Raw genomic sequence first — 25640 nt, forward strand, 5'->3', positions numbered from 1 at the left:
TTCTGTGACCTTGGGGAAATAATTGCTTTGTGTCTTGATTTCCCCATCTGAGAAATGGGGATCATAACCCCTTAGGGTTGTTGTGAAGATTAAAAAAGAAAATATGGGTCAATGTGAAGGGTAAGACAGTACACAACACTGGGGAAGCCAGCACAACTTGTACAAGGCAAGGTCATGTAAGCTCCATAGACACATCCAAACTCCCTGAGGGACTGAATTACTGGGCTGAGGGCTGCGTGACTGTGGTCTCGGGGAACATCTAGCTCAATCGGAATAACATAGTTTATAGAGAAATTGTTCTATATTCTACTTTGGTGAGTAGTGTCTGGGCTCTTAAAAGCTTATGAGTGGCCATCTAAGATACTCCACTGGTCTCAACCCACTGGGAGCAAAAGAGAAGGAAGAAAACTAAAGACACAAGGGAAAGATTAGATCACAACTACCACAGCCTCCACCACAGTGTGCCCAGTACAACTAGATGGTGCCCGGGTACCACCACCGACTGCTCTGACAGGGATCACAGTAGGCGGTCCCGGACAGAACTGGAGAACAAAATTCTAACTCACAAAAAAGGCCAGACTTACTGGTCTGCCAGAGACTGGAGAAACCCCGAGAACATGGCCCCCGGACACCCTTTTGGCTTAGTAATGATGTCACTCCAGAGGTTCACACTTCATCCAAAGATTAGACAGGCCCATAAAACAAAACGAGACCAAATGGGCATACCATTTAGGGGCAATGAGTAGAAGGCAGGAGGTGACAGGAAGGCTGGTCATAGGGAACCTAAGGTCGAGAAGGGAGTGTGTTGACATGTGGTGGGGTTGGTAACCAATGTCACAAAACAATATGCTTACTGTTTAATGAGAAGCTAATTTGTTCTGTAAACCTTCATCGAAAGCATAATAATAAAAAAATAAAAATAAAAAGATAATATGGGTCAAGAATTTAGCATAGTACCTGTCTCACGGTGAGATGTGGTTTGGGAGAGAGGCAGATCAAAGTCACATCAACAGGGGAGAAGCATGAACACAACTTTCTCTGTTCATGTAATTCATATACTTGTTTTCCTCCTGTTCTTGGAGCACTGCCTATTTATTATTCTTCATCTCAATCTCAAAGGGATGAGAAGAAGTAGTAATGGCTTTAACTTGCAAAGGGTTTTGAGGGATACCACTTTTTGACTACAAGAACATAGAGGGAGAGGTTAAAAGAGTATTAAGAAATCCTTGGCCCAAAAGTTCTTTAGAAACAAAACAGACACAACTCTGTCAAGAAAAATCTTACGTATGAGACCAAATGGACAACAGTTACTCTAAAGCCTAGATGAGAAGGTTGGGGGGCGGTGAGACTAAGTTAATGGGAATGGAACAACTAGAATAGAAATAATGAAAATATTAACACAGTGTATGTAACCAATGTCACAGAACGGTATGTGTAGAAATTGTTGAATGGGAACCTGTTTTGCTGTATATACTTTCACCAAAAGTACAACAAAATATATTTTTTAAAAAAGTCTTATGTTTAAAATGTTAAAAAGGGGGCAGAACCAGGAGAATATTGGGTCCCTTCAAGGTTCTTTTCTGTCACCTTAACTCTGAAACATCAAGGCCACAATTCAGTATCAAATTCGTATCTGTTTTCCATCATCCATACCTTTACATTCACATACGGTGTGCTCCAGTCTAGAATCGTGCCCCTTTTAAAAAACGTTGTTTATCAAACTACATTTACTGAAATATAAAATGCAAAGAAGGGAGGTCAGGATGCACCCTTCCGGGCAAAGCAGGCCCCTTACCTTCTGTTTGGTAGTTCAGTGCAACGAGCTGGATCCCATGAAGCCAGAACATGAGAGGGTTGGGGTTGGAAGAGTCAATGCGGGTGGCAGCGGGGTATGCCCTCAGCAGCTGGCAGGTGGTGTGCTGGATCAGTTTCTGAGAATACCTGCGACACAGACGCTTGGCAGCATTTTCATTCAGCGACGAGATATGATAACATCTGGGAGTTCTAATGATTGCGCTGAGGGATGTGGTTGAGTTAAGAGGGGAAGACGATTCTTCCCAGGTCTGGCGTATTCCTTCGAAAGAACCTAAACTCCCAAAAGATCAGTGTGGAAGAGTTTAAATATTTTTCAAAGATAAACATGAATGATATCCTGGTAAATAATCACAGTACATCATAAAAAATAAAAAACGAAATCAGTTGCCTTTGAGTTGATTCCCATGTATGTCAGAGTATAACTGTGCTCAACAGGGTTTTCAACGGCTATAATATTTTGGAAGCACATCACCACGCCCTTCTTTTGAGGAGCCTCTGGGTGGATTCAAACCACTCACCTTTTGGTTAGTAGCTAAGTGCTGAACTGTTTGTACCACCCAGTATTAACATCCTAAAACATGTTAAATTTTATTTGTAAAATTTTAACGTCCAGACACCTTGAAACAAAATGGTGGCTGCTGAGTTTTAAAATGACTGTAGCAATACCAGTTTAAATTAAAAGCCTTGACATACTTTGAAATATATCTGCCCTGTAGTGATATTTGTACAAATATACAATAACATACATACAAGGACGTTTATGCTAGCATTGTTCTTTATAGCAAAAAAAACAAGAATCAACTCAAATGTTCTATCAGCAAGGAAGTGGTTAGGGTGTATCCATACAGTGGAATAACACACAGGTATTAAAGAGAATGAGGTAGCTCGATGTACAGAAAGCTATGTGAAAACTTATAATGAGCATAAAAGTTATACAAGTATGTTCGGTCTGAATTATCTTAAAAAGGATCCTAGTTTCCTTGAACGAAATACAATAAAATGTTAATAGTGGTTACCTCTCGGGAGTGGAACCAGGACATTGAGAGTGGAAAGGAATTTTAATAATATTCTGTATTGTTTGAGTTTTTAACTATGAGAATTTATTACTTTTATAATAAAAAGTAACTAGAAATAAAATGGATTTATCTTCTGGAATTACCATGGTGAAGAGCACAGGTCCAAGAAACATGAGAATGTTCCAAGGTGGCTCTGGCTCTGATTTTCACGGCTGAGGCAGACACTGTTAGAATATCCCCAGTAAAATGTTATTTTTAGGAAGTTAAAGGTGTAAATTGGTGATTTAAAAAAGTAATTATACCACATTTAGACAATATGGACACTCTTGAAAACACAAAAGTGTTAAAAAAAATGCAAGAGAAATGCTCAGACAGTAAAATATCTGAATTATCCTGCATGCAGAGTCAAGCAAAGATATTGTAAGAAGGTGACTTTACTTTTTCCAGATGTTTTGTTAAAGGATGCTGTCTCCCCTGGGCTCATTCTGCCCGGATTATTGCCAAAAATGGACTTCCTGCTTTTCCTTTCTTTTCCTCTGCTAGAGCCAGGTGCATTTAGAGTTGACAGGCCTGTTCCCATAAAATGAAAATAAATAAGCCAAAAACTACAAGCAAGGGAATGCAACATTTTCCATCCCTGTTAATGTTTACTTTGAAGTCCTACTACTCCCTTGTAGCCTAGTACAGAGTCCCTACTAGCATTTTTGTACTATTAATAAGAGTATCGTAGGCAATTATAGCACAGCTTTTTATCTCTGCAAGCAAATGAGATAAGAACTGCATGATTGTTACAAGTGACCACAAAGGCATATGTGTATCATAGCTAATTGGGCACCAGGACGTTTTTGGAAGAAATGCAGGAAAAGAAAGAGCTGCAGTCAATATTTAATTATTCAGGGCCGAATTACCCCATTTGAGGACATGAAAGAACGGCTAAGAGCCTGAGCTTTAGTGTCAGCAAGTGTCAGTCAATTTTGCTGGTATGAGCTTTGACTTATCATCTAACTTCTCTGTTCCTCAGCTTGGTTATCTTCAAAATGGGTATAATTATAGGAACTCACTCATAGGATTAGTCTGAGGATTACATGGGAAATATGATGACAGTGATGTTTCATAGCTTTTCTTTCTCAGTCCTGGTCCAACCATTCTCACGGTCCTTCATGCCTGGCACAGTGCCTGACACACAGTAGGAATTTCATACGTATTTGTTAAATGAGGAAATAAACGTAAACCTGGCTCTGGTGTAGGAGGAGTGATTTAAAGGCACCAATGAATGCCCTCCCAGCTGTGAACTGCCTCTAAATCCTTCCCACTGTCTACAATTGTACCATTAGGGAGTAATTCCTTCAGCTTAAGCAGCACTCAGGAGGTCCTCTTTGAGATGAACATATACCTACCAAGAGTATCATCATGACAGACAGGATAAAGTAGTATTTATGAGCATAGGCTTTGGAACGGGACTCTCAGGTTTAAACCCTGTTCCTAGCAGTATGACCTCATGCAATTTAACCTCTCCAAACCACTCCTCCTTCTTCTATACAATGGTGTGGTTAGGATTAAAGGAGATAATGTGTATCTACAGACTTAGTAGAGTGTCTTGTTCAGTAAAAGTACTCAGTCTGTAGCAGGTAAAGCTTCTAAATTTCTTTTCTCTAAAAAAGATGTACACTCTTGGACTGGTGTGTTGTCACGTTTACTTTGAAAGTGTGCGTGAATTTGCTCTCCATGCAATTATGTGACAAAGGATTTTCTCTCAAGAAAAACTAATGAGGGACCAGGTTTAGGCTTTGCACACATCTGGGCACATGCTGACATTCCCTGGGGGCACGTAGGTCCCTCTGTGCTGAGCCTGGTTGCTCTCTTGGGGTTGGGGGAGGAGACGAAAACGAGGCCTGGGTGGTCAATAAAAGGGAAGGAACTCTGGATGATGGGAAGGTGTCTAGACAAGTAACCTGAGGAATAGCAAAGAAACTTCATCTGCTCTCTTGGCCCATTTATTGATGACAACAACGACACAGATGACAAAGACGATTGCCAATTCCTGAAAGCCAACTATTTTCTAGATAGTGTGCTAGTCACATTATACACTTTATCGCTAATTTTTACAACAACCCAGAAAGTTAGGACTATTTCTCCTCTGTTACAGATAAGGACCCCAAGGTGCAGAGAAGTTACATAATTGTCCCAAGTCAAGGTCACTAGGTGGTCAAGCTGGGATTTAAACCTATGTGGTGGGTCTGGTGGCTGTCTCTCTTCCTCAGCTGCATCTTCCTAGTTAATTTTAGGGTCTTTCAGCTCATCAGTGTTTCTCCTTGTGGCTGTGAATGAGAATGCTTCTGTCTTAGATGTAGATGTTGGGACATCTGACGGTAGCTGAGCTTTGAGAGAAAAGTCTGAGGTAACCAGCTTATAGAAGTCTGATAGGCATTTAGGAATAAATTCACCAGAAAACATGAGATTTTATCTTTCTTTAGAAATCCGAATTTGTCTGTGGACAGCCTATTGGGAGCCAGGACATGAATTCAGATCATCTTGACAAGATGAGGGTTGGCATTTTAACTTTCCTCTCCAGGCCAAATTTATTTACTCTGTATACTAACATTTAGACTGGGCCCCCATCCTAGCTGCCTTTCTGTCCTCAGAAATCTTGTGCAAGGGAATCCTTTATGTCAGCAGAGATGAATTTTTCTGATCTCCACATATTTGTAGACTTTAGTGGTTGCCCTCCACCTCCTGGTACCCCATTTGTAGAACACATAATTTAGTGGGTTCACTGATAACATACCCTAACAAGAAAGGCAAGGCAGTATAATGTTTAAGAGCAGAGTTTTGGAGTCAGACAGGCTTCAGAATCTTGGTTTTACCATTTATTAACCGAGATGAAGATAAATTCACTGTACTTGTAGAAATGACCAATTGGGGATACTCTCTCTTCCAATGAAATCCTAGCCTTGGTGGTCTAGCAGAGCCTGTCTATTCAGCTCAAGAATGGAGCATGTGACTTAGGCACCAGTCCAACAAAGAACTGCCACTCGCCTGGACAGTTATTAGTTCAGGGATGAGCAAAGGACTCAATGAGAAACAGTGAAACTACTCCTGGAACTTCTGGAAAAGTTTCAAATCTGGATGCAAGTAGTCATATCGCAACCACAAAGGGAACAGAGCCAACACAGAAGAGGCAGAGTGAGAAATGGGGAGAGACAAAGACTGTGCCCTGGATCAAGCTATACCTGAAGTTTGTGTATCCATTCATTTTTGATACATGAGACAATAAATTGCCCTCTTAAGCCAATTTCTGTCACTTTCAAAACAAAAGTCTAAACTGATATACTCTGAGACCTTGGGCAAATTACTTCCTCTCTCTCAGACTTAGTTTTAATTAAAAATGAGAATAATACCACCTACTTCATTTGACTATTATGAATACTCAGTAAGATAACGTATGTAAAATACTTAGCACAAATCCTGGTACGTAAGTGCTTAATAAATTTTTAGCTACTAGTAATTATTATTACTATTATCATGAAAAAAACATTGAGTGATTTCGAAAATGAACATTTTACGGTATTTTCCCTGAGCATCAAAACAAAATATAGTAACAATAAATGTTTAGAAAATAACAATGATTACAGTTACACAGTTTAGTTAATTTGGGAGCATTCACAAAGCAAATGTCATAGAGTATCTTTCAATGTTACAGATGACACTGCCTACTCTTACCTGGAAATTTTACTGCTTGGCAATAGATGACAAGGTCAGAAAGCTCTGGTGCAATCTGTCGGCTTTCCTTTTTGTTCTGAGGAAGGTAAAATTCTTCACCCAGCTCCATGTCATAAACCTATCGAGGGAGATCACTTTACATGGAAGGTATATGCACCGACCTCGGAAACCTCAAAGCTCTTTATCTGTATCTCTCTCGTACCATCAGTATGTTTAACCTTGCTTTATGCTTATCCACACACATGGCCTAAGGCCTTTATAAACACTTTCAGAGGGCAAGGGGTGAGTCTAATTCAGCTTTGCCTTTTCCTTCAGGACATAGTACAGTATCTTAAATGTGGAACAGTCAATATATAATTGTTGAATGAAGAGATGATTATGTACTTTCTGTGCCCCAAATTTTCAACATATTTCGTTATTCTGTTCTCCAACAAGGTTACTGCAGCTATGTCTACAGACTTGCTCAGAGTCTATATACAGTGAGGCAGGCCCTTGATGGTAGGTATCTCATCTACCTTCAGTGTCATTCCACTGTTAATACTCCACTATCTGGTCCCCATATATCCTGGTCACCCCAAACTCCCTTAAAACTTATTCCTTGAACATACCAGACCATCTCTTGTCTCCTTGTCTTTGCCAAGGTTGTTGTCTTGGCCCGAATGCCCTCTTTTTGTCAGCTTGGTCAAATCTTCCTTCTCAAACATCATCTTCCCTAAGAACCTATCCTTGATACTCTGATAACATTGTGTAATCACCACTCTTTGTCCTTATCTATAAGCACTGTCACATGCTTCTCTCTATCACTTAACTACCTGCAGTGCCACCTACCTGCCTGCCACACATTACACAATCAGTAGGTATTGCCTGCATGAACCAATGACTAACCTTCTACAAATGGCAGGTGGGTGCCCCATTTCACCGCCATGTGGGCTTGGGCATCTACAGGAAAGCAAGGGGATAGGTGAAGGGAGGGGAGAGGGAGGGAGTAGAATCCTACCTGAAACTGACAAGGAGTACCATGGTCCAAGGGTAACTTCATAGATACCATTTACCCACCTTTCCTTTGTTGCAAGCAGAGTTATCTGCTTTCTTTATCCTCTTAGGGATTTCTTCATTATACTCAAACTGAAGCTTGTCATTACATGATTTATTTTCAGGTCTGTCTTCCAGAATGTTGTCTGAAAATGAGTTGGCAGGCTCAGCAAACAAGAACAGAATGCTTCAATTAACAGCTAAAAGTCTACATCACAGCCAGGACACACACGTATCCGTGTTTCTCTGCAAGACTGAGGCTCTGGCTATGTATTACCAAAATAATGATGGCTTGAACATTTATTTTGATTGAATTGACTATTTTGGTACTATGTAGGTATCTAAATGACAATGCACATCTTCATACAGGGGACAAACAGTGCAAGCCTCATGGAAGACATCCTGTGTCAGGAAGCTGACAGCACACGTTTGGGAAGGATTTAGTGGTTGAAGCACTTCTAGATGACACACATATGATTTAATCACTTCACTTTAAAAAGTCCAGAAATGTCAAAACTAGGGGGAAAGTGCCTTATTGTTATCTGCAATGCAAAGCATTCACAAGTATAATTAATTGGAATGTAAAGTTTTCATAATTGTTTATTAATTTATTAGGTGATAATCTTAAGGACAGGAACGAAAATATATCTGAAATGTGACGGATAATCTTATACTTTGTTCTTTTTTGGGTATTTCTACTCAAAGTGACTCTAAAAACGTTAGAGATAGATCGTGATTATGCTCGTTGGAAATGGAACAACAACAAAAAAAACTAATTTCTCTGCCAAGATTTACCATCTCACCAGACCACAGATGCTTACACCAAAATATCCTTATACCAAATCAGCGCCATGCAGGCTGCCAGGAAGTAAATGAGAGAGATCATGTCATTACGCTTTTATTCACGGAAGTGTCCCAACTTCATGCTAATTAGGCCTAAGAAACTGGAAACAGAACACTGACATTCATGCAGTTAAAATGCCCACTTCGAATGGTGTTTACCTTCCTGACTGTTAGGAGCAGGAGAAGCAGTAAGGACATCTGCTACAGAAAAACAGAATCAGAAAGGGGATATAAGTAAGGAAAACGAAGTAAAAAAGACAGATAAACTAAGGCATGAAGCAAAGCTTAAATGGCAACAGCTGAAGGTAAATGAAACAAGAAATTGTCTAAGGATTTAACACTTTGACTTTAAAGGGACGCAAAAGCTAGCGATAAAGGAAGTGCAAACATTGGTGATGTGAATCATCCAAAAGCTGCCACCTTCGTATTACATATTTTCAGCTACGACTATCACAGTACACCCAATAAGTCTTTATTTCAAATGTCTGGAATTGATGGATTTGCTGCGATCATACACTGTGATAGAATACATCTATATTAAGTTGGAAATTAAAATTTGTGTTCCAGAGCATCCTCAAAGCAGTCAAGGTAAATAGCAAGGCTGTAGAGAAAAGAATTAATCTTGAAGCAGGCAGAGGGTTATTGACCATCCCGTAACAGTGTTCTGAGAAAAGTCTATTCTTGTTACATTTTTGTTACAACTTTCACAACACCTCACCATGACTGGTTGATTCACCAGGTTGCCACTCTTCTCCTGGCAGGAGGCCAAGGCACAGGCCCACCAACTCCAAATTTACCCACTATGCCACCTTCCTGGGGTGACAATAGTGAGCCCTTGCCATTTTTTTAGGCCTGCACGCAGGATTTTTAGAGCCGTGGGCAAAAACTTAATTCACAAAAATCATGCGGACTGACAGGCATCACAAGACTGAAGATCCTCCCCTCACTATTCATGAATATGTATGTCACTCCCTATATAAGGGGAAAATCTACCTTAGTTCAGGGAGCTGGCAGTCCTAGGCTGTGAGACCCTGCCTGCTTCCCAGTTTGCAAACTGTGAATAAACCTTTCTGTTCTTCCAACCCTGCGTCTGGCTGACTTCAATTCACTAGTCTGCTGGGCAAGAACCTATTAGTTGTCAGCTTCAATCTGAGTTTATAAATTATAACTCAGTTAAATAAACATCTGTTAAGGATTTATTATCCAAAAGTCAGAGCAGTTGTTGATATATATATCAGCCTCATTTGCAACTTCCTTAGGGGTCTTCTTGATGTAACTTTGTGGCTAAAAATCATCTCATTTTTATGGCCAAAAGAGGCTTTTACAGATATGAAAATTGAGGACTAGCGCTGTGACATAGATAACTGGACCACCCTGATTCCAGAGATGGGTTCTTAGCCTGGGATGCCTACAGGGGCCACAGGAGGCCTGGAACTGTATGAAGAATTTTGAGAGCACATTTCTTGAAGGAGACTTGGTCACAGCTTCCGACTGATTTTCAAAGCGACCCATCCTTCTAGAGAGTTTAGAAATCTCTGAGGTTCCCCTAAGAAGCTGGAAGTGGTACTACCCACGGCAGGCAGGTTTATACTTTCTTCTCATCCCAGCTGGAGGAAGCGAAGACGGTAAAGGAAAGCACAAAGATAAGTGAGGCGCCACAAACCACGACTGGCATAAGGAAGCCTCAATAGGACAAGCTTAAACAAGTTTCGTTTGAGAATAACTACAAGGCTTGTTTGGGAATCCGGTCAGAGATCCTTTCAATGAAATCGGAAATAATCATGTGGTGGTCGTGGACTTAGTCATCAGGAATCACAGACTTAGTACTAAAAGCGGGGAAGACATCAGCAAATGTTGAGCAGAACCTTTTTCAGACATATCTGAGGGGCCTGAGGCCTACAGTGGCGGAAGGACACTGCCCAAGGTCTCGCAGGCCATCACAGTAAAGCCTGGTGGCCTGCTTTCTTCCACTTAACAACCCCTTGTCCACGCGTACACATGTGGATTTAAAACATGCAAATCTTAGAAATTCAGGAGCTAAATTTTATTCGCCCAACTGAAAATAAATTACATCCTTTCACTACCTGTTCATTTTATTTTCAAATCAAAAACACTTATATCGATAATAATAAAGCCTTCTTTCCTGCTTTCAAATATACAGAGAAAGCCTAAGAGTGATTTATAATATAAAGTGAGTTTATTTTTCCAGTGGCTTAACTTCAAGGAGCCCTGGCGGCACAGTGGTTAAGCGCTTGGCTGCTAACTGAATGCAGTAGGTGGTTTGAACCCACCAGCGGCTTTCCACAGGAGAAAGATGTGTCCATCTGTTTCCATAAACATTACAGCCTTTGAAACCCTATGGGAAAGTTTTACTCAGTCCTACAGGGTCGCAATGAGTCCGTATCTACTCCATGTCAGTGGGTTGGGACTAACTTCTTTCAGGGGTAAATGACATTTGGATTGGTTGGTTTCTTAAGTGTGGTTTCATTTTCTTTATGAAAAATTTTGTTACTCTGTGGGGCAACCTCAAATTACTTCCGTTAGCAACCAAGCGCTTAACCACTGCACCGCCAGGGATCCCCCATTAGAGAATACGCTTCTCAAATTCTTTGATGGAGTCTCAGGTGAGGTAAACTAGCTTTTAGTTCATGGCACGACTGTAGTAGAAATCCATGGGAAAGAATAAGTCAATATAAAAATGTTTACTTTCCCACTTTTCAGGTATATACTGCAAAGAATGATCTTGACTCTTTTTAATTTTCTCCCTCTTTCCACCCCTCCATTAGAGAATACCCATTGCTGTCCAGTTGATTTCGACTCATTGTGACCCTATAGAACAGTGTAGAACTGCCCCACCGGGTTTCTAAGGCTGTAATCTTTATGGAAGCAGACTGCCACATCTTTCTCTTCCGGAGATGCGGGGGTGTTTGAACCACAACCTTTGGGAGAGCAGCTGAACGCTTAACCACAGTGCTACCAGGGCTTCTCCATGAGAGAACATGCCTCTCAAATTATTTGATGGGATTTCAGGTGAAGTAAACTGACTTATAGTTGATGGCATGCAGCAAACAACTATTAAAAAACTAAGGACAAATATTAAATGGACATAGTCTGGGATTGTATTTTGGGGGAAGACAGGGACTTCCCCAAAGACTATGACTGCTAGCCATGACAGAAGCTCCTGGAACTGAAATGTGACTAAGACAGCTGTGGAATGTGAGAAGAGATATCTGGAGTAGAGTGGCTTGGCTGTCTTAATGGTGGCCTGGGCATATCTGCATATTAGCCAAACAATGCTTCTACATAGAAACAATACCTTCTACATACATAATAGTTATGTACATAGGAACCTTGGCATTTTCTCATTATTACATTGCTGTCTTTCAGAAGCTGCCAAAATGGAAGTCTACTGTCAGCAACAGTATCTGAGAAACACTTTAGTGCAGTTTCCAGCAAATGACACTAACCAAAAAAACCCCAAACATGTTGCCTTCGAGGGGATTCTGGCTCATAGCCACCCTGTAGGACAGAGAAGTACCCCACAGGGTTTCCAAGGAGCAGCTGGTAGATTGGAACTGCTGACTTTTGGTTAGCAGCCCAAAGCTTAACCACTGTACTGCAAATGAAACACACTTGAAACCTAATTCTCATGTGAGAAGAACCCTTCACTTGTAATCTGTACTTATTATCATTCATGTGACTTCTTTGAACTGTGCCATTAGCCATCACCCGTGTTTTATCTCATTGGTGGTGCCAGCCAGAGGGAAATCTTGTTGGCCTAGTAATGTGAGAACCAGGGTGGGGAGGGAAATGAAACTTCTTTCTTTCCCATCCTCCTAGAAAGCCACAGTGAAAGTTGTGAAAGGGGAAAAGTAGGTCGCATTGGGTCAGAATCAACTCCACTGCAAAGGGTTAAGAGGAAGTACAGAAACGTGACACTGCCCCCTGCAGGTGGCCCAGGGGAGAGAAAAGATTCAGCCACACTCTAGATTCCTCCGAAGAGAAACCACCACACCAGAAAGAAACAGAAAGGGTGAAAATAGGGTCTCTCTGCTGTAATTCCACCTCGTCCTTTAGAAACTCATCTTAGGAATGACTCCCGTGTTACTTCCCACACCCTCCCCTTCTTTCCTTGAGTGGTGGGTGCAGTGGATATCAGAATCCCTTTCCTTGCTTGGTCCTCAGTATGTGACTGGATTCAGAAACTTCTGGACAGTATTACAGCAATCTGTATTGTTGGTCTATGCAACTCCAGACTTATTTATGAAAAAAAGAAAAAAAACAGAAAACCATTCAGGCATTTCCCTTCCCACAGCGGTATTCTGTTTCTCTTACCATCAGAGAGGGACTCATAGTCATAGTCATATTCATCCTCTTCGTCCTCCTCTTCCTCATTATTAGCAGGTGGAGGATTGGCATTCCCACCATTATAAGCCTGAGCTTGCATGGACGCTAACTGATGAGCCTGAAAGATAGCAATAATTAAGGCTGCAGAGACTAAAACTGCTAACCTTTCATTTATAGCCTTCGAAACTACCATCTAATGCTTACCATAGTCATTAAGAGCGATTTATCCTATTTTGACTCATTTGTGAGAAGGGAAAAAAATCTAGATTCATTTGAAATGCAATGTCAACACTCGGGCCAATGTCAACATTCCTACAGGAGGAATTCTGGAGATTTTAGAAACAATCACGGTGAAGCTGTGTGCAGGGCCCTGCCACCCAGGATCCCAGGGGCAAGCCTCCACCAGAAACCTTGGGTGCTTTGGGGAACCAGCATCAATCCCAAATGACTGAAGAAATGAATCAGCCCATCAATTTTGGAAAAGTCTCTGCTTGGAAACCATTTTTTTCCCCTTCTTAAAATAACATCTAAAGGCCTCTGACCTTGAGAAAATGTTAGAATCCCCACGGACAAAGAAACCAAAAGAATTGTTGTTGGTTTAAATAAAGTTTTTTCAACAGGCTTTATCTGAACTATAAATCAGATGAACTAAAGAGACTTAGAAACTTTGGGAAACTGGACATGCGCTGCCAGGGAGGTCATGTGCCTCTGTGTTCTACTGGAATTACTGGGAGGTGATATCATAAGACCCAAGTCAACAGAGGTCTGAAGATGTAATTTATCTACTCTGGGAACCTAGCACAAAGAAATAATCCAAAATATAGGAAAAGCTACCTGCGTGAATCAAAAACAAGAAACAACCTCAAAGCCCAACAATAGAGGAGCAGAGTCAGTAAACTATGGTATAGACACTTGAGAGAAGAAGACATGAAAAAAATGCTTGTGATATATACATTCATTGAACAGAGGATACAGAATCACGTGTATTTACATACGTACATATATGCTCTATATACATGTAAATATGCAAATGTACATGTAAATAGATATACAGTTCTGTACCATTTGTTATATACATAGTAACATGCTTAAAAAGACTAGGTATTAAATGTTAATAGAATAGGGGTTCTTCACCTTTTTTTTTAAGTGTCATTGACCCCTTTGGTAGTTTGGTGAGACAGAATACCTTCTCAGAATGTTTTCAATGCAGACAATACAAAGAAAACAAATAATGTTGAATATAGTTATCAGATATTAAAAGAGCAAATTAGTGACATAGGAATATACATGTTTCTTTACTAACAGTAAAAAATGTTTATGGTAAGTCTAGTCACTTTCTTGAAACAGTCATGAGCATAAATAATTCTTGGAGACACAAGCAACAACTGTCTTGTGATATGCAAAATCCGTGATTTCTGTTGGTGACAAAAACACAGGTACTGACAACAGGACTGTGGCTTATTGCCTACATGTATAATTGGAGGAAATGCTAAATTTCAGCTAGAGTTTAGTTCAAACGAAGATGAAGTATTTTTTCATGGACCCCTGAATTTCACCTGGGGACCTAAGGTTAAGAACCCCTGTAATTCAGGTTGTGTTTGGCCTTGGAATTATGTATGTTTAGAAATAATTCTCAGGGGCACACCAGCCCAGGGTAGGGACTGGGAGGTAGAAGGGGACAGGAAAGCTGGTCCTAGGGAACCCAAGGTCAAGAAGTGGAGAGTGTTGACATGTTGTGGGGTTGGTAACCAATTTCACAAAATAATATGTGTACTAATTGTTTAATGAGAAGCTAGTTTATTCTGTAAACTTTCATCTAAAGAACAATTAAAAAAAATTCTCTGTTCCCTAAGTTTTATGAAATGTAGTTATATTGCCTTTAAAATCAAAATATATCCATAAGAAAGATACAATTTTGTCTATGTCTCTAGCTACACAAAATATTTTACAATGTAGTCTACTCAAAGTAACTGCTGTCTAGGTTGGAATTTCTCAAAGTGGATTTTTTGAAACACTAACTCTCCAGAGGATAAATATTTGCATTGTATAACAATTACAATAACAATAAAACACAATGAAATATGGAAACTGCAACATAAACAAACTGAAACCCGTTCCTACTACATGGTTTAACATGGTCTTCATTTAATATACTAAAGGACATCACGGTTCTTTAAAGAAGACCTCCAGGGCAGCATTTCCCACGCTTATTTAACCAGGGAATTTTTTTTTTCTTCTTTTTTCAGAGTGTCTCATAGAATGAGCATGCTTCAAAACTTTGGGAAATCTGGTCTAGGCACAAGTGAGCCACAAAAGCAAGTCTGTTTGACTCAGTAAGCATTCAAGCTTGAGCCAAGTGCTGGGAAGGATGATTCAAACAGCCTGGTAGACACAACTCTGGCAGAAAAGTGTGGGAACTATGTAATAGGAACGATGCCACTCAGAGCAGTACAGGCTAGCACTGTCAGAAAGCAAGTGCCAAGGCCTCTTAGATGCTCAAATGCTCCCTCAAGTGCAGGAAGTCCCTTTCAGCAGGCAAACATGGCAGAGACAGGCAAACAGACAGCCAAACGCTGACACACTTGTTTTCTGAGGATGACTACAAAACGTTTGCCAATATCTTACTTATTCTGGGGCAGTAAAACAAGACCCAGCCTTTGAATAAAAGCAATCCAGATATAGGTCGGGGGTCTGATAAGACTGGCTCAGACATGTCCATGAAGGAGTCATGCCCTTACGCTTCTCTGTTCCCCAGCCTCTAGCCATATAGTATGAACTACTTGAGTCTCTTGGGTTGGAGTTCAGGTGGCCTTGGTGAGAATCCTGGGGAATTCTGATGGGATGCAGGTAGGAGCCTCAGGAAGAGCCTCAGCACAAGATTGTAGCGTTCAAAAATCCCACTCTGAGTCAGTCTGTACTCTGAGGGTGAGTCCTTTGTAAGGGAATGACCCAAGCCTTCTAAATTAGGGGTTGGGTCTGAGCACACTGGACTTCTAGGCATTCACCTAGCCTCAACTGAGGTCAGGAATGCCAGGTCTAGACCTACAGCCTGTCACAGAACTGAAAGGTCTTGCAGATACGACCGTGGAGTCCTTACTGGTCCCCTCTGGGAAATCATGCAGGTTTGGAAAGGGTCTTAGAAAACTGGAAATGGGATTACATCATCCCATTTTCCAAAAATGAGGATAAGGTAAATTACGGATATTTTACTGTGCACAGTGTCAAGTTGCTACCTGATAAAATTTCAGAACGTATCATTAATTAGTTGATTTGTGAGAACTCAGAAAAGAAAGAGGTGATTGCCAAGAGTTAGCAAGTTTCCCATATAGTAATCTTGTTAGCCTTTTTGGATAAGGGTAACACACTGTGGGGGAAATAACAGATAAGTGGTGTTTCTTGAACTTCCAGGATGAAATAAGAAGGATTTTTAAAAATAAACAGATTTCCAGGCCTTCTTCTGGAAATTCTGATTTAATAGATCAGGTTTGGGCCTAAGGCTCCATGTTTTAAAAGTGCCCTAGGTGATTTTTATCAGTGTATTCTGCCTTCTGTACGGCCTTTGAAATGGTGTTTCCTGAAGACCTGAATCCAAATCCTAGCTCTGACACTGTGAGCTGAGTGGCCTTCACCAAGTCACATGAACGGCCAGGCTTCAGTTTCCTGTTTCGCAAATTAAGCTGTTGAAGACGACTCTGGAGGAATGTGGGCTGCAAGAGAGAGAGCAGCAGGCTGGACTGATAATCACCTAACCTGGAGGGAGGTTCTTTAAGAAGGACCGCAAAGCTCTCCACTTGGCTGGCTGGCTCAAGGGCAACTTATAATAAAGATGACGAACAGTTTAAAAAACTGCTAACAGACACACTGGATGACACAAACAAAGTTCACAATGAATCTTGTAGGCTGCAATAACATCCCAAAGCCAAGAAGAGCAAATTTAACCAAGATAAATGCGAGGCTCTGCACATGAAAGGTGAAAATGAATTGTAAACACACCAAAATGGAGAGATCAGTTCATGTGAAAATAATTGAACTCTTTGTTTTCCATAATCTCAATGTGAGCCCAGTATACAATAAAGATTTTAAAAAGCAAGAGTAGTCTTGGGTTGCATTAACTAAGGTATAAGTTCAAATTAAAGGAGGTTATGGTTTCACTGTTCTTGTACTGTCAGACCATATTGGGAGCACTGAGCTTAGTTTTGGAGATGACACTTTAAGACCGACAAATTCAAGAATATCCACAAATTTAAGAAAATCTAAAAATATTCTTAATGGAAACTGAAGAATCTTAGCAGCCATGTCCTATGAAAAACTATTAACAAAATAAGCATGTTTAGCTTGGAGATGAGAAAAGCTAGTCAGAGACACACGATAGGTTTCTAGGTATGAAATTAGTCCATGCAGCTGCAGAAGGAAGAAGTAAGACCAATGAATAGAGTAACAAGAAGGATGATTTGGGCCCAACGTAAAGAAGACTTCTATGACAATATGATCTATTCAGTAGTAACCACCAGTCACTAAAAATGACTGTGATAAGAATGGGAAAGGCAACAGCTTCAAGAACATTCAAATACACCTTGAATGCCTTTAAGGCCATAGGGGTATACACAATTAATAGTGTATAGGGCAGCTATATCTGCTGGGCAGTGAAGATGGACAGTAGTTCCTGGATAAAGAAAATAACATGGAGGAAGCAGCTGAAACAATCTAGGTTTTCTCTGAATTACCAAGGCTAGTAGGTGATTTAACTACTTGCCGTGAAGTTGATTCTGACTCATAGCAACCCCATGTGTTTCAGAGTAGAACTGTGCTCCATAGGGTTTTCAATGGCTGAGTTTTCAAAAGTAGACTGCCAGGCCTTGGTGGGCTAGAACCTCCAACCTTTCTGTTAACAGCTGAGTTCATTAACCGTTTGCACCCTTTAGCGACTCCACACAAGCACCTAAATCAGCCTCGACTGTGGGCCACCCAGAATCCCTCTGTGGGTGTATGGGACAATCTGAAAAATCCGTGGTCCTTGTTAGAACAGCAGATGATGAGATGTTCCAAGGGGCCCCTCAGAGAAACAGTAATGTTCTAGAATGGCAAGAAACACTGGAAATGGAGCCTGAGAAGTGGGATAACAAAATGTTTACAGAGTTGTCTGTAAGTGTGATAGGGGTCCCACAATTCAACTTGGGGGTTGAATGGTCGTTTTAGAATAACGTATTTTTATGCAAATAACAATGGCCTTCTATGTTTGTTGGCTAACTGTGCTCTACTCCCCCCCCCCAGGTATTTTCGTAAGTGTACTGTGCTAATTTTTTTTACAGCAACATTAAAAAAAAATTGGCATAGCGGCACTTACGAAAATACCTTGGCGGGAGAGGGCATGGTTAGAAAAGAAACATAGAAGGCTTGTGTTATTTGCGTAAAAGTATGGTAGTTATCTTAATATTCTCATTTTACAGATGAAGAAATGGAGGCCCAGCAAGATTCACTGGTCCATGGTCACAGGCTGATTTGTGAAAGAGCCAGTGGCTAGAACCTGATATCTTTGCTCACCATCTACTGTATTTTTACACAAATAACATGCGCCTTCTAGGTTTGTTTGCCAACAGCTCCCCCCCATGAGGTATTTTCATAAGTGCTGCTCTGCCAATTTTTTTTCCTGTTGCTTTAAAAAAATTAGCATAGCGTATGTACAAAAAAAAAAAATTTTTTTTTTTTTTTTTTATGTACAAAGTACCTTGCAGGAGGAGGGAGCAGTTGGTAAACAAACATAGAAGGTGCGCGTTATTTGCCTAAAAGTACGGTAATGTTCTTTTTCCAAGATCATGCTGCATATCATTAAACTCAAGCCCTGCCTGTGATTTCTACAAATTGCAGCTTTTACAAGATTTTAGGACTGTTCCAAATTGACTACTCAACTGGGTCTAAGTGGACATTTAACTTGACATTTTTAATAAATGACTTAGGACAAAGGTTTTAAATTTGTTGGCCACATGGAATCCTTCTGCTGAATTTTTCACTCTCTGGAAACCACTAAAGCAGGATTGGAGTCTTGGAGGTGATCACACAGAGAAATGAAAAGCTATAGGCTTGACCTAGTTTTAGCTCTGAGTTGGTCCTGCTCTTTGAGCTGTGCTGTTCTACCCTTGCATGGTGCCGAGGTATCCTCATTCTTGATCCAAAAGTGACTTTGTAGGGATGGCTAAGTGCCCTCCTACAGGACAAACAGTTTTAGAAGCTGTCATTTTGTGGAGTAACTAGATTCAGTCCGGCATATGGACTCAGTGGTCATGGACCTGAAATTTTCCATGGACACTTGGGCTGAACGCCCTACACTGGTGGGTTTGTGGTGCTTGTGGTGCAGAAATCCGTGGGTGAGGCAGATGTGGGAGTGCCTTGGGGTCGCACACTGCCCACGTCAACGCTGCGGTCACAGGGCTGCTGCTACTGGGATTCCGCTCCAGACCCCAGAGGGCATAGCCCCTTTCCCTAAAGAGGGCTCTCCCAGTTGTTGTGTGATGTCAAGTTGATTTTCAACTCATAACGACCCCATGTGACAAAGTAGAACTGCCCATAGGATATTCTAGGCTGTGATCTTTACAGGAGCAGATTGCCAGGTCTTTCTCCCACGAAGATGAGGGTGGGTTTGAACCACCCTGCTTTTAGTTAGCAGCTGAGCGTTAACTAGGGCTCCTTGGGGCTCTCCATAACAGGTACTATAGCAGCCACTGTGGGACTTGACAGCTCCAAAGCCCAGTTCCGGAGACAAGAGCCATACATTGCTCGGCTCACAGCAAATTAAATAACAGACGTACATTCCGTGGGAAATCAATTCCACAAAGTAAAACTTTAGAGGAGCAAGATAAAAGTATTCATTGGTTTCTGAAATGGAAGTCAAAAATCAAATATATTATTCAAGGAAACTCAATCTTTAGAAACTGGTTACCCAGCAGGTCATTTGAAAGGTTAGCACGAAATTAATTTCTTTGTTTTGGGCACAAAAACACACACAACCTCTTTGACAAGAGAAGAGTACCTTTTGCTTTAAAATATCCACTGGTGTCTGGTGGGCTTTTAGCTTCTTGTTTTTGAGGAGGACTTTCCTCCTTAGTTGGTCAGCTGAGGGAAGCATTGGATCATCTGAGAAATCACTCTCAAATAAGAATTTAGCCACCAGCTTTTCTCCAAACACAGTCTAAAAAGAATAAAGGAAAGATACACAATCAGTGACTTCTACCTACCCTTGAATTATACAAATAGATATTTTGGCCCAGTTGAATTGTTTTAAACATCCTAGGAAGAGGAACTAGGAAAGAAGCTGATTTTTCCTTCCATTGATTCTGCCTGGCAGGAAGGGGCTAGTTAGAAGGACAGGAGGAGGGTCTGGGCCACTCTCCCAGCTCTCCTTTATTTAGGAAAATGCTCTGGGGTCTGATATACTAAGGAAGAAAACAGAAGCTCACAGAGGCTGTGGTTTGTAGTATACGGTCTGTTCTTGATGTGGGTAAGAAATCAAAAGGATAAAATTTTGGAGGATGTAGGGAATGGGAACAGAGATGAAAGAATACAGAGAGAATTTACCCCCAGTTAGTACAACTGCAATATCCTCTCAAAGATTTTCTGAGTGTTAGTCTCCAAAGAGAAATGTGTAGCCCCCGTGGGGGGGGGGGTGGCATGTTAGGATGATCCATTGGCATGAGGGAAGAAATTATGGCAATTTCTATTTCTAGTTATTTTTTAATTAAAAAAGAACAAAAATTGAAGCTGATTAATGTTTAATATTCAGATTCAAAATGGCACCCTGACTCAGTATGTATGTTAGACACACGTCATGTGCTTTTCTGAATGTTTTCTTAGGGACAAGGAAGAGACTCATGACTTGGGGAAAGTGGCAATGGGTCCCTCACACCTTCCTTTGCTATCAGCCTATTGTGATGATTGCAGTTGGGGTGACAACGGATGTCACCACTATGATTAATTTCATAAATTTTTTTTCCTTAAAAATACTTTAAAATGAGATGAAGAGTGACCATGATAATTTTTTATGCCACATAGAAGTTCACACTTCATACCAAGACAAAGAAGTTAAAGGGGTATTTCTAAGTTATGCATTTTTCTTAAAAAAAAAAAAAGAGTCCAAAAGGTCTGACTTTTCCTGTATTGACAAGTGGGTGGCAATAGTTTATTATTATTAGATAATATAAAAAAATAATATAGGTAATAAAATCACATTTAATTGGTTATGGTATATGGTAAAGGTGATGTTTTAACAGTGGGTAAGAAAGTAATTACTGTTAGGCAAAATCTGTGTTTTGAAAATAAGTATTTTAAAAGCAGATGTCTGGAAATATTTCTAGCGTTGCGTGATTTCATTGTAGGAACCTCTCATGTGTACACTCAAGAAACTTGGAAGATTTTCTAATAGTTAAAAATCTTCCAAATGAAGGGTTGTAGCAGAGTTTCATTTGTGAAAGATATAAGAGGCAATACCCTTTCGATAAGTTTCTAGAAGAACTGATAGACATCAGGAAACACATATTTTCTAGCCAAATTTCAACAAAAACCTTTGCATCTTCAATGGATGGAATTGAGAAATGAGATCATCACTTGGCAAGTATAGCTCATGGCACCCTTTTTCTATCTGGATCCGTGTGTCTTTAGCAGGTGTCTTTTTCAGCTACTGTAGCCACTGAAACCAAATAGTAAAAAAAAAACTAAACTTAAAACCAGCTGTCTTAGGCTGGGTTCTCTAGAGAAGCAAAACCAGGAAAGCATATAAATATACACAGACAGAGATTTATATCAAGAAATGGCTCATGTGCTTGTACAGGCTGGAATGACCTCAGTCCGTGGGTTAGACTGGAGGCTTCTCCTGATTCACATAGCCAGAGAGGCTGGTGAACCCAAGATTGGCAGGTCAGACAGCAGGGCTCTTGCTCGCAGGCTGCAAAGACGGAAGAATCCCAAGATTGGCAAGTAAGACCGCAGGTAAGCTGCTAGCTCAAGTCCCAAGAACCAGAGGTCAGATAAACAGGAGCCAGCTGCAGGATCCAGGGCAAGCAAAGGCCCACGAACCTTGCCAGAAAGTCCACTTATATTCTATGTAGGCCACATCCCCAAGGAAACTCCCTTTCATCTGATCTCACAGCAGATCTTATCATGGAGGTGATCACATTATCATACGGCTGCCAAACTACGTCATAAGTGCCAAACCACTGAGAATCATGGCCCAGTCGAGCTGACACACAACCTTAACAATCACACCAGGCTTCCAAGTCACTGATCACAAAGCTTAAGACAACAATTTGAAAAATAATGCAACCTATTTTTTTTTTTATTCAAAGGTTAGATAAAAATAAACAATAAATTTACTTCTATTATTTTTAATGAGAGGACAAAGTCTTTTAAATTTATAATTACTATATTTTAAAAATATTCTTTATTTCATCTTTTCTATGTCATTCTCTTTTACTTTCTATTTTCTGCACATTTTAAGTAATGCATAAAATATACTTACGAGTAGGGCTTGTGTATTGTTTGTACATAAGTCAACCAATACACCATAGGAATACATGCTGAAATACTTCACTGGTGGGGTATACAATCAGAAAAGTTTAGAGATCATTATTCTAAACGATAACAAAGGAAAGGCAGTATGAAACGGTAATTCGTTTTGCTGCATTAGTATTTGGGGACATTTTTCTCTCTCAGTGCCCCTCACTCCCTTCCACTGAGGACCATATTCCTGCAAATGCCTCTACTGCTGGAGGAAGAAGAAGTATAATGAAATAGCTGACCCGAAATCTCTGCATTATAGTTCTCTTACATAAGAAAGAGCTGACTGTTAACATAGCAAATGTTCTGGCCACCCCCTGTTCCTTGCCAACTTGGATCCCCATATCTGGACATCTGTAGTGTGGTCACAAAAGGATTTAACTTATTTTCCCTGAGATATTTCAGCTTTTCATATCCCTGACTTGTGTGCTGGAGTTGTTAGACTGTTCTTGGAGAGTGGGTCTTTCCTACCTTCTAAGGCTTTCTGGAAAGGATCTGGGGACCACATGCTTATATCACTCCAGCTGAGAAGAAGGGGCACTCAAAAAAGAGCCCGAGCTTCCAGGGCAGCCCAGTCCTTAAGTCTGAGGGTCCCAGAACCTTATGCGCTTCATGGCCAAGGTCCAGCTGTGATGTGGTTCACGGTGGCCCCATGTAAAACTCAATGACAGTCACAAGGAAAGGGCCAAGATACCAGCTTACCTCCTAGCTGAGAGCTCACCTTGAAGATTTCTGCCATTTTCCGTTGCTGAGGCAATGAACAGTGGTTCTCAATCGATATGATGATTGGCAGGTCAGAGTTGACGAAGGCGCTGCGATTGATGGCTTCGACCACTTCCTGTGAGGGCCAAAACAGCTCATTAGAGCCCAGACATCCATCCAGGGCGGTCAGAAGGCAAGGTACTTAGAGCTGCAGAAAGCATCTAAATAGTTATATACAGCAGACTCCAGCCAAAGGTGGCTTTTATTTTTTAAATGTATAAAAGCACTGTGCTGCATTTACAAATCAAACAAAAGCATAAGGCCATTTTTTATAAAGACTTTATGTAAACTGCTGATGTTGAGTTTGCTCACATACTACAATAAACAACTATTAAAACCAAAAAACCAAACCTGCTGCTGTCAAGTTGATTCCGACTCATAGCGACCCTATGACAGAGTAGAGCTGCCCCATAGGGTTTCCAAGGAGCAGTTGGTGGATTCCAACTGCCAACCTTTGGTTAGCAGCCGAGGTCTTAACCACTTTGCCACCAGGGCTCCAAAACATCTATTAGTACAGTGAATTTAACAAAGCTATATATATGTTGAATATGTTCTAGGTAAAAGACATTGTTTTAAATAAGCAGCAAACATAATAAGGCATAAGATACTGTCCTGCTTTCAAGGACTTTGCAATCTATTTTGGACAATAAGACATATGTCACATATATTTATGCGTATGTGTATGTATAGTTAGCAACTTCATCTCCTCCCAATATAATTAAGAGTATAAGAGTTTTAAGAGGGCTGAATAGGAAAATGAGTTAATGAGAATATGCACTTTAGCCACCATATAAGATGGAAATAATAATATTCCTTCCGAGCCCAGCCATGCTTTAGAGAAAAAACAGCCCAGGGCCCTCTGAATGAGGACAGTAATTGCACACATGAACTAATAAGTTACCAAAACCTGAAACAATAATCCAATGAAACCAATATCCTGGGTGACTAGTGGAACCAATTCTCATTACCCTATAATGTCAAATATTTAGTCATATCTTAACACACGATGCTGGCCTTCGTCAGCAGGACACTTGGCCTTTAATTCCTATCACAAGAGCCCCTGACTTTTATATATCATTTTATGATGTAAAAACTGCAACAATATTATTATTCAATGACTAATTTAAGGTAATAGGTGCTAAGCTTTGGTCAAATTTTAGAATCTGATGAAAGTTCTAGAACAACTCCCAGTAAAATGAACATGTACACATTCCATACAATACTGCTAACAATTTCGTGAAGTTTCCAGACCCAGGATAAGAACCCTAGACCTAAGGTATAATTTGGTAGAGACACTAATTTAAATGATGAATAAAGACAATGCATTTTTGTGATATAATTTAAAGAAAGCTATGAAGCATTGGAAACCCTGGTGGCGTAGTGGTTAAGTGCTATGACTGCTAACCAATATGTTGGCAGTTTGAATCCACCAGGCGCTCCTTGGAAACTCTACGGTGCAGTTCTACTCTGTCCTATAGGATCGCTATGAGTTAGAATTGACTCGACGGCAATGGGTATGAAGCATTACCTTGAAGGGGATCTTGGTTGTCAGTGTATGTCCATGATAAATGATTGGCATCCCATCATCTCCATCCCAGCAGTCCAACTCCACGCTCCTACAGCCTTGCAGAAGAACCTGTGTGATCAATGAATGAGTCCACCCAGATGAACACCCAGAGATATAGCCTCAGACTAAACCCAGCACGTTCTTCTGCGTATCAGTCAGTGTTCACATTCAGAACTAAAGTAAAAGTACATGAGATTTAAAATAAATATTGTACTTTGGTCAAGGGCCAGAATTAACCTGAGGTAAGGAAGGGAGAGGGCAGATTAAAGTGGAAAGAGTACTTACCAGAATTGAATATTGTTGGAAGGTAACATTTGATAGCAAAAACATATGACCATTTTCCCAACAACTTCGGTCCCTCAGGGGACCCATACATGGCACACCCTGAAATTAGAGAGCCAGACAAGGGCAGCAGTGCTCTATCTGGGCAGACGTCAGTGGAGGCAAAAGTGCTGATGCCACAGTCCAGAAAATATGAGGCCACTGATTCCTTAATCAACTGACCAAACATTTATATTAAGCCAATCAGGATAAAATCTCCCCATTTAGATCCAAATTGTGCTATCATCTAAAACCTTTGCTATGGACATGTAGCATGTAAGAAGGGTAGAAGCAAGGAGTCATCAAGGACTTCTTGTGTCTAATCCCAGAACAGCATCTACAGCAGAGATGGCAAACAATCCATAAATTTCCCTGTCCATATCCATGGAAGGCATCAATAACCAATCACAGCACACTTGCTCCCTAAGCTTTGTCTGTTCTCTCATACCTTCTTCAATAAAGTGTTCCAGGAAACACCACCAATAAACCAGATGAGATGATACCTATTTGCTATCCTGGATCTACAGCTGGAAGCAGAGTTCCTGACACATGTCCTGGAGCTGCAGCTCTATAACATTTGCTTGGAGTAACTTCTTCCTCTGTATAACTCAAACTGCAGACTACTTTAAAAGACTGCCACATAATGGAAGAGTAACCCAAACCAAAAGGCAGAT

General features: G+C 40.6%; 1 protein-coding gene across 1 annotated transcript in view; it reads right to left on the reverse strand.

The window, feature by feature from the left end:
* PLCE1 (phospholipase C epsilon 1) overlaps positions 1-25640 on the reverse strand; it is a 235555-nt gene that overhangs the window by 39468 nt on the left and 170447 nt on the right. The window contains 8 exon segments of the mRNA XM_023546914.2: positions 1796-2086; positions 3270-3401; positions 6552-6669; positions 7608-7729; positions 12762-12891; positions 19798-19956; positions 23038-23154; positions 24607-24714. Of these exon segments, the coding sequence (XP_023402682.2) occupies positions 1796-2086; positions 3270-3401; positions 6552-6669; positions 7608-7729; positions 12762-12891; positions 19798-19956; positions 23038-23154; positions 24607-24714 (1177 nt within the window).

The sequence above is a fragment of the Loxodonta africana genome, chromosome 16 (genome assembly GCF_030014295.1).
Source record: "Loxodonta africana isolate mLoxAfr1 chromosome 16, mLoxAfr1.hap2, whole genome shotgun sequence".
NCBI classification, from domain to species: Eukaryota; Metazoa; Chordata; class Mammalia; order Proboscidea; family Elephantidae; genus Loxodonta; species Loxodonta africana.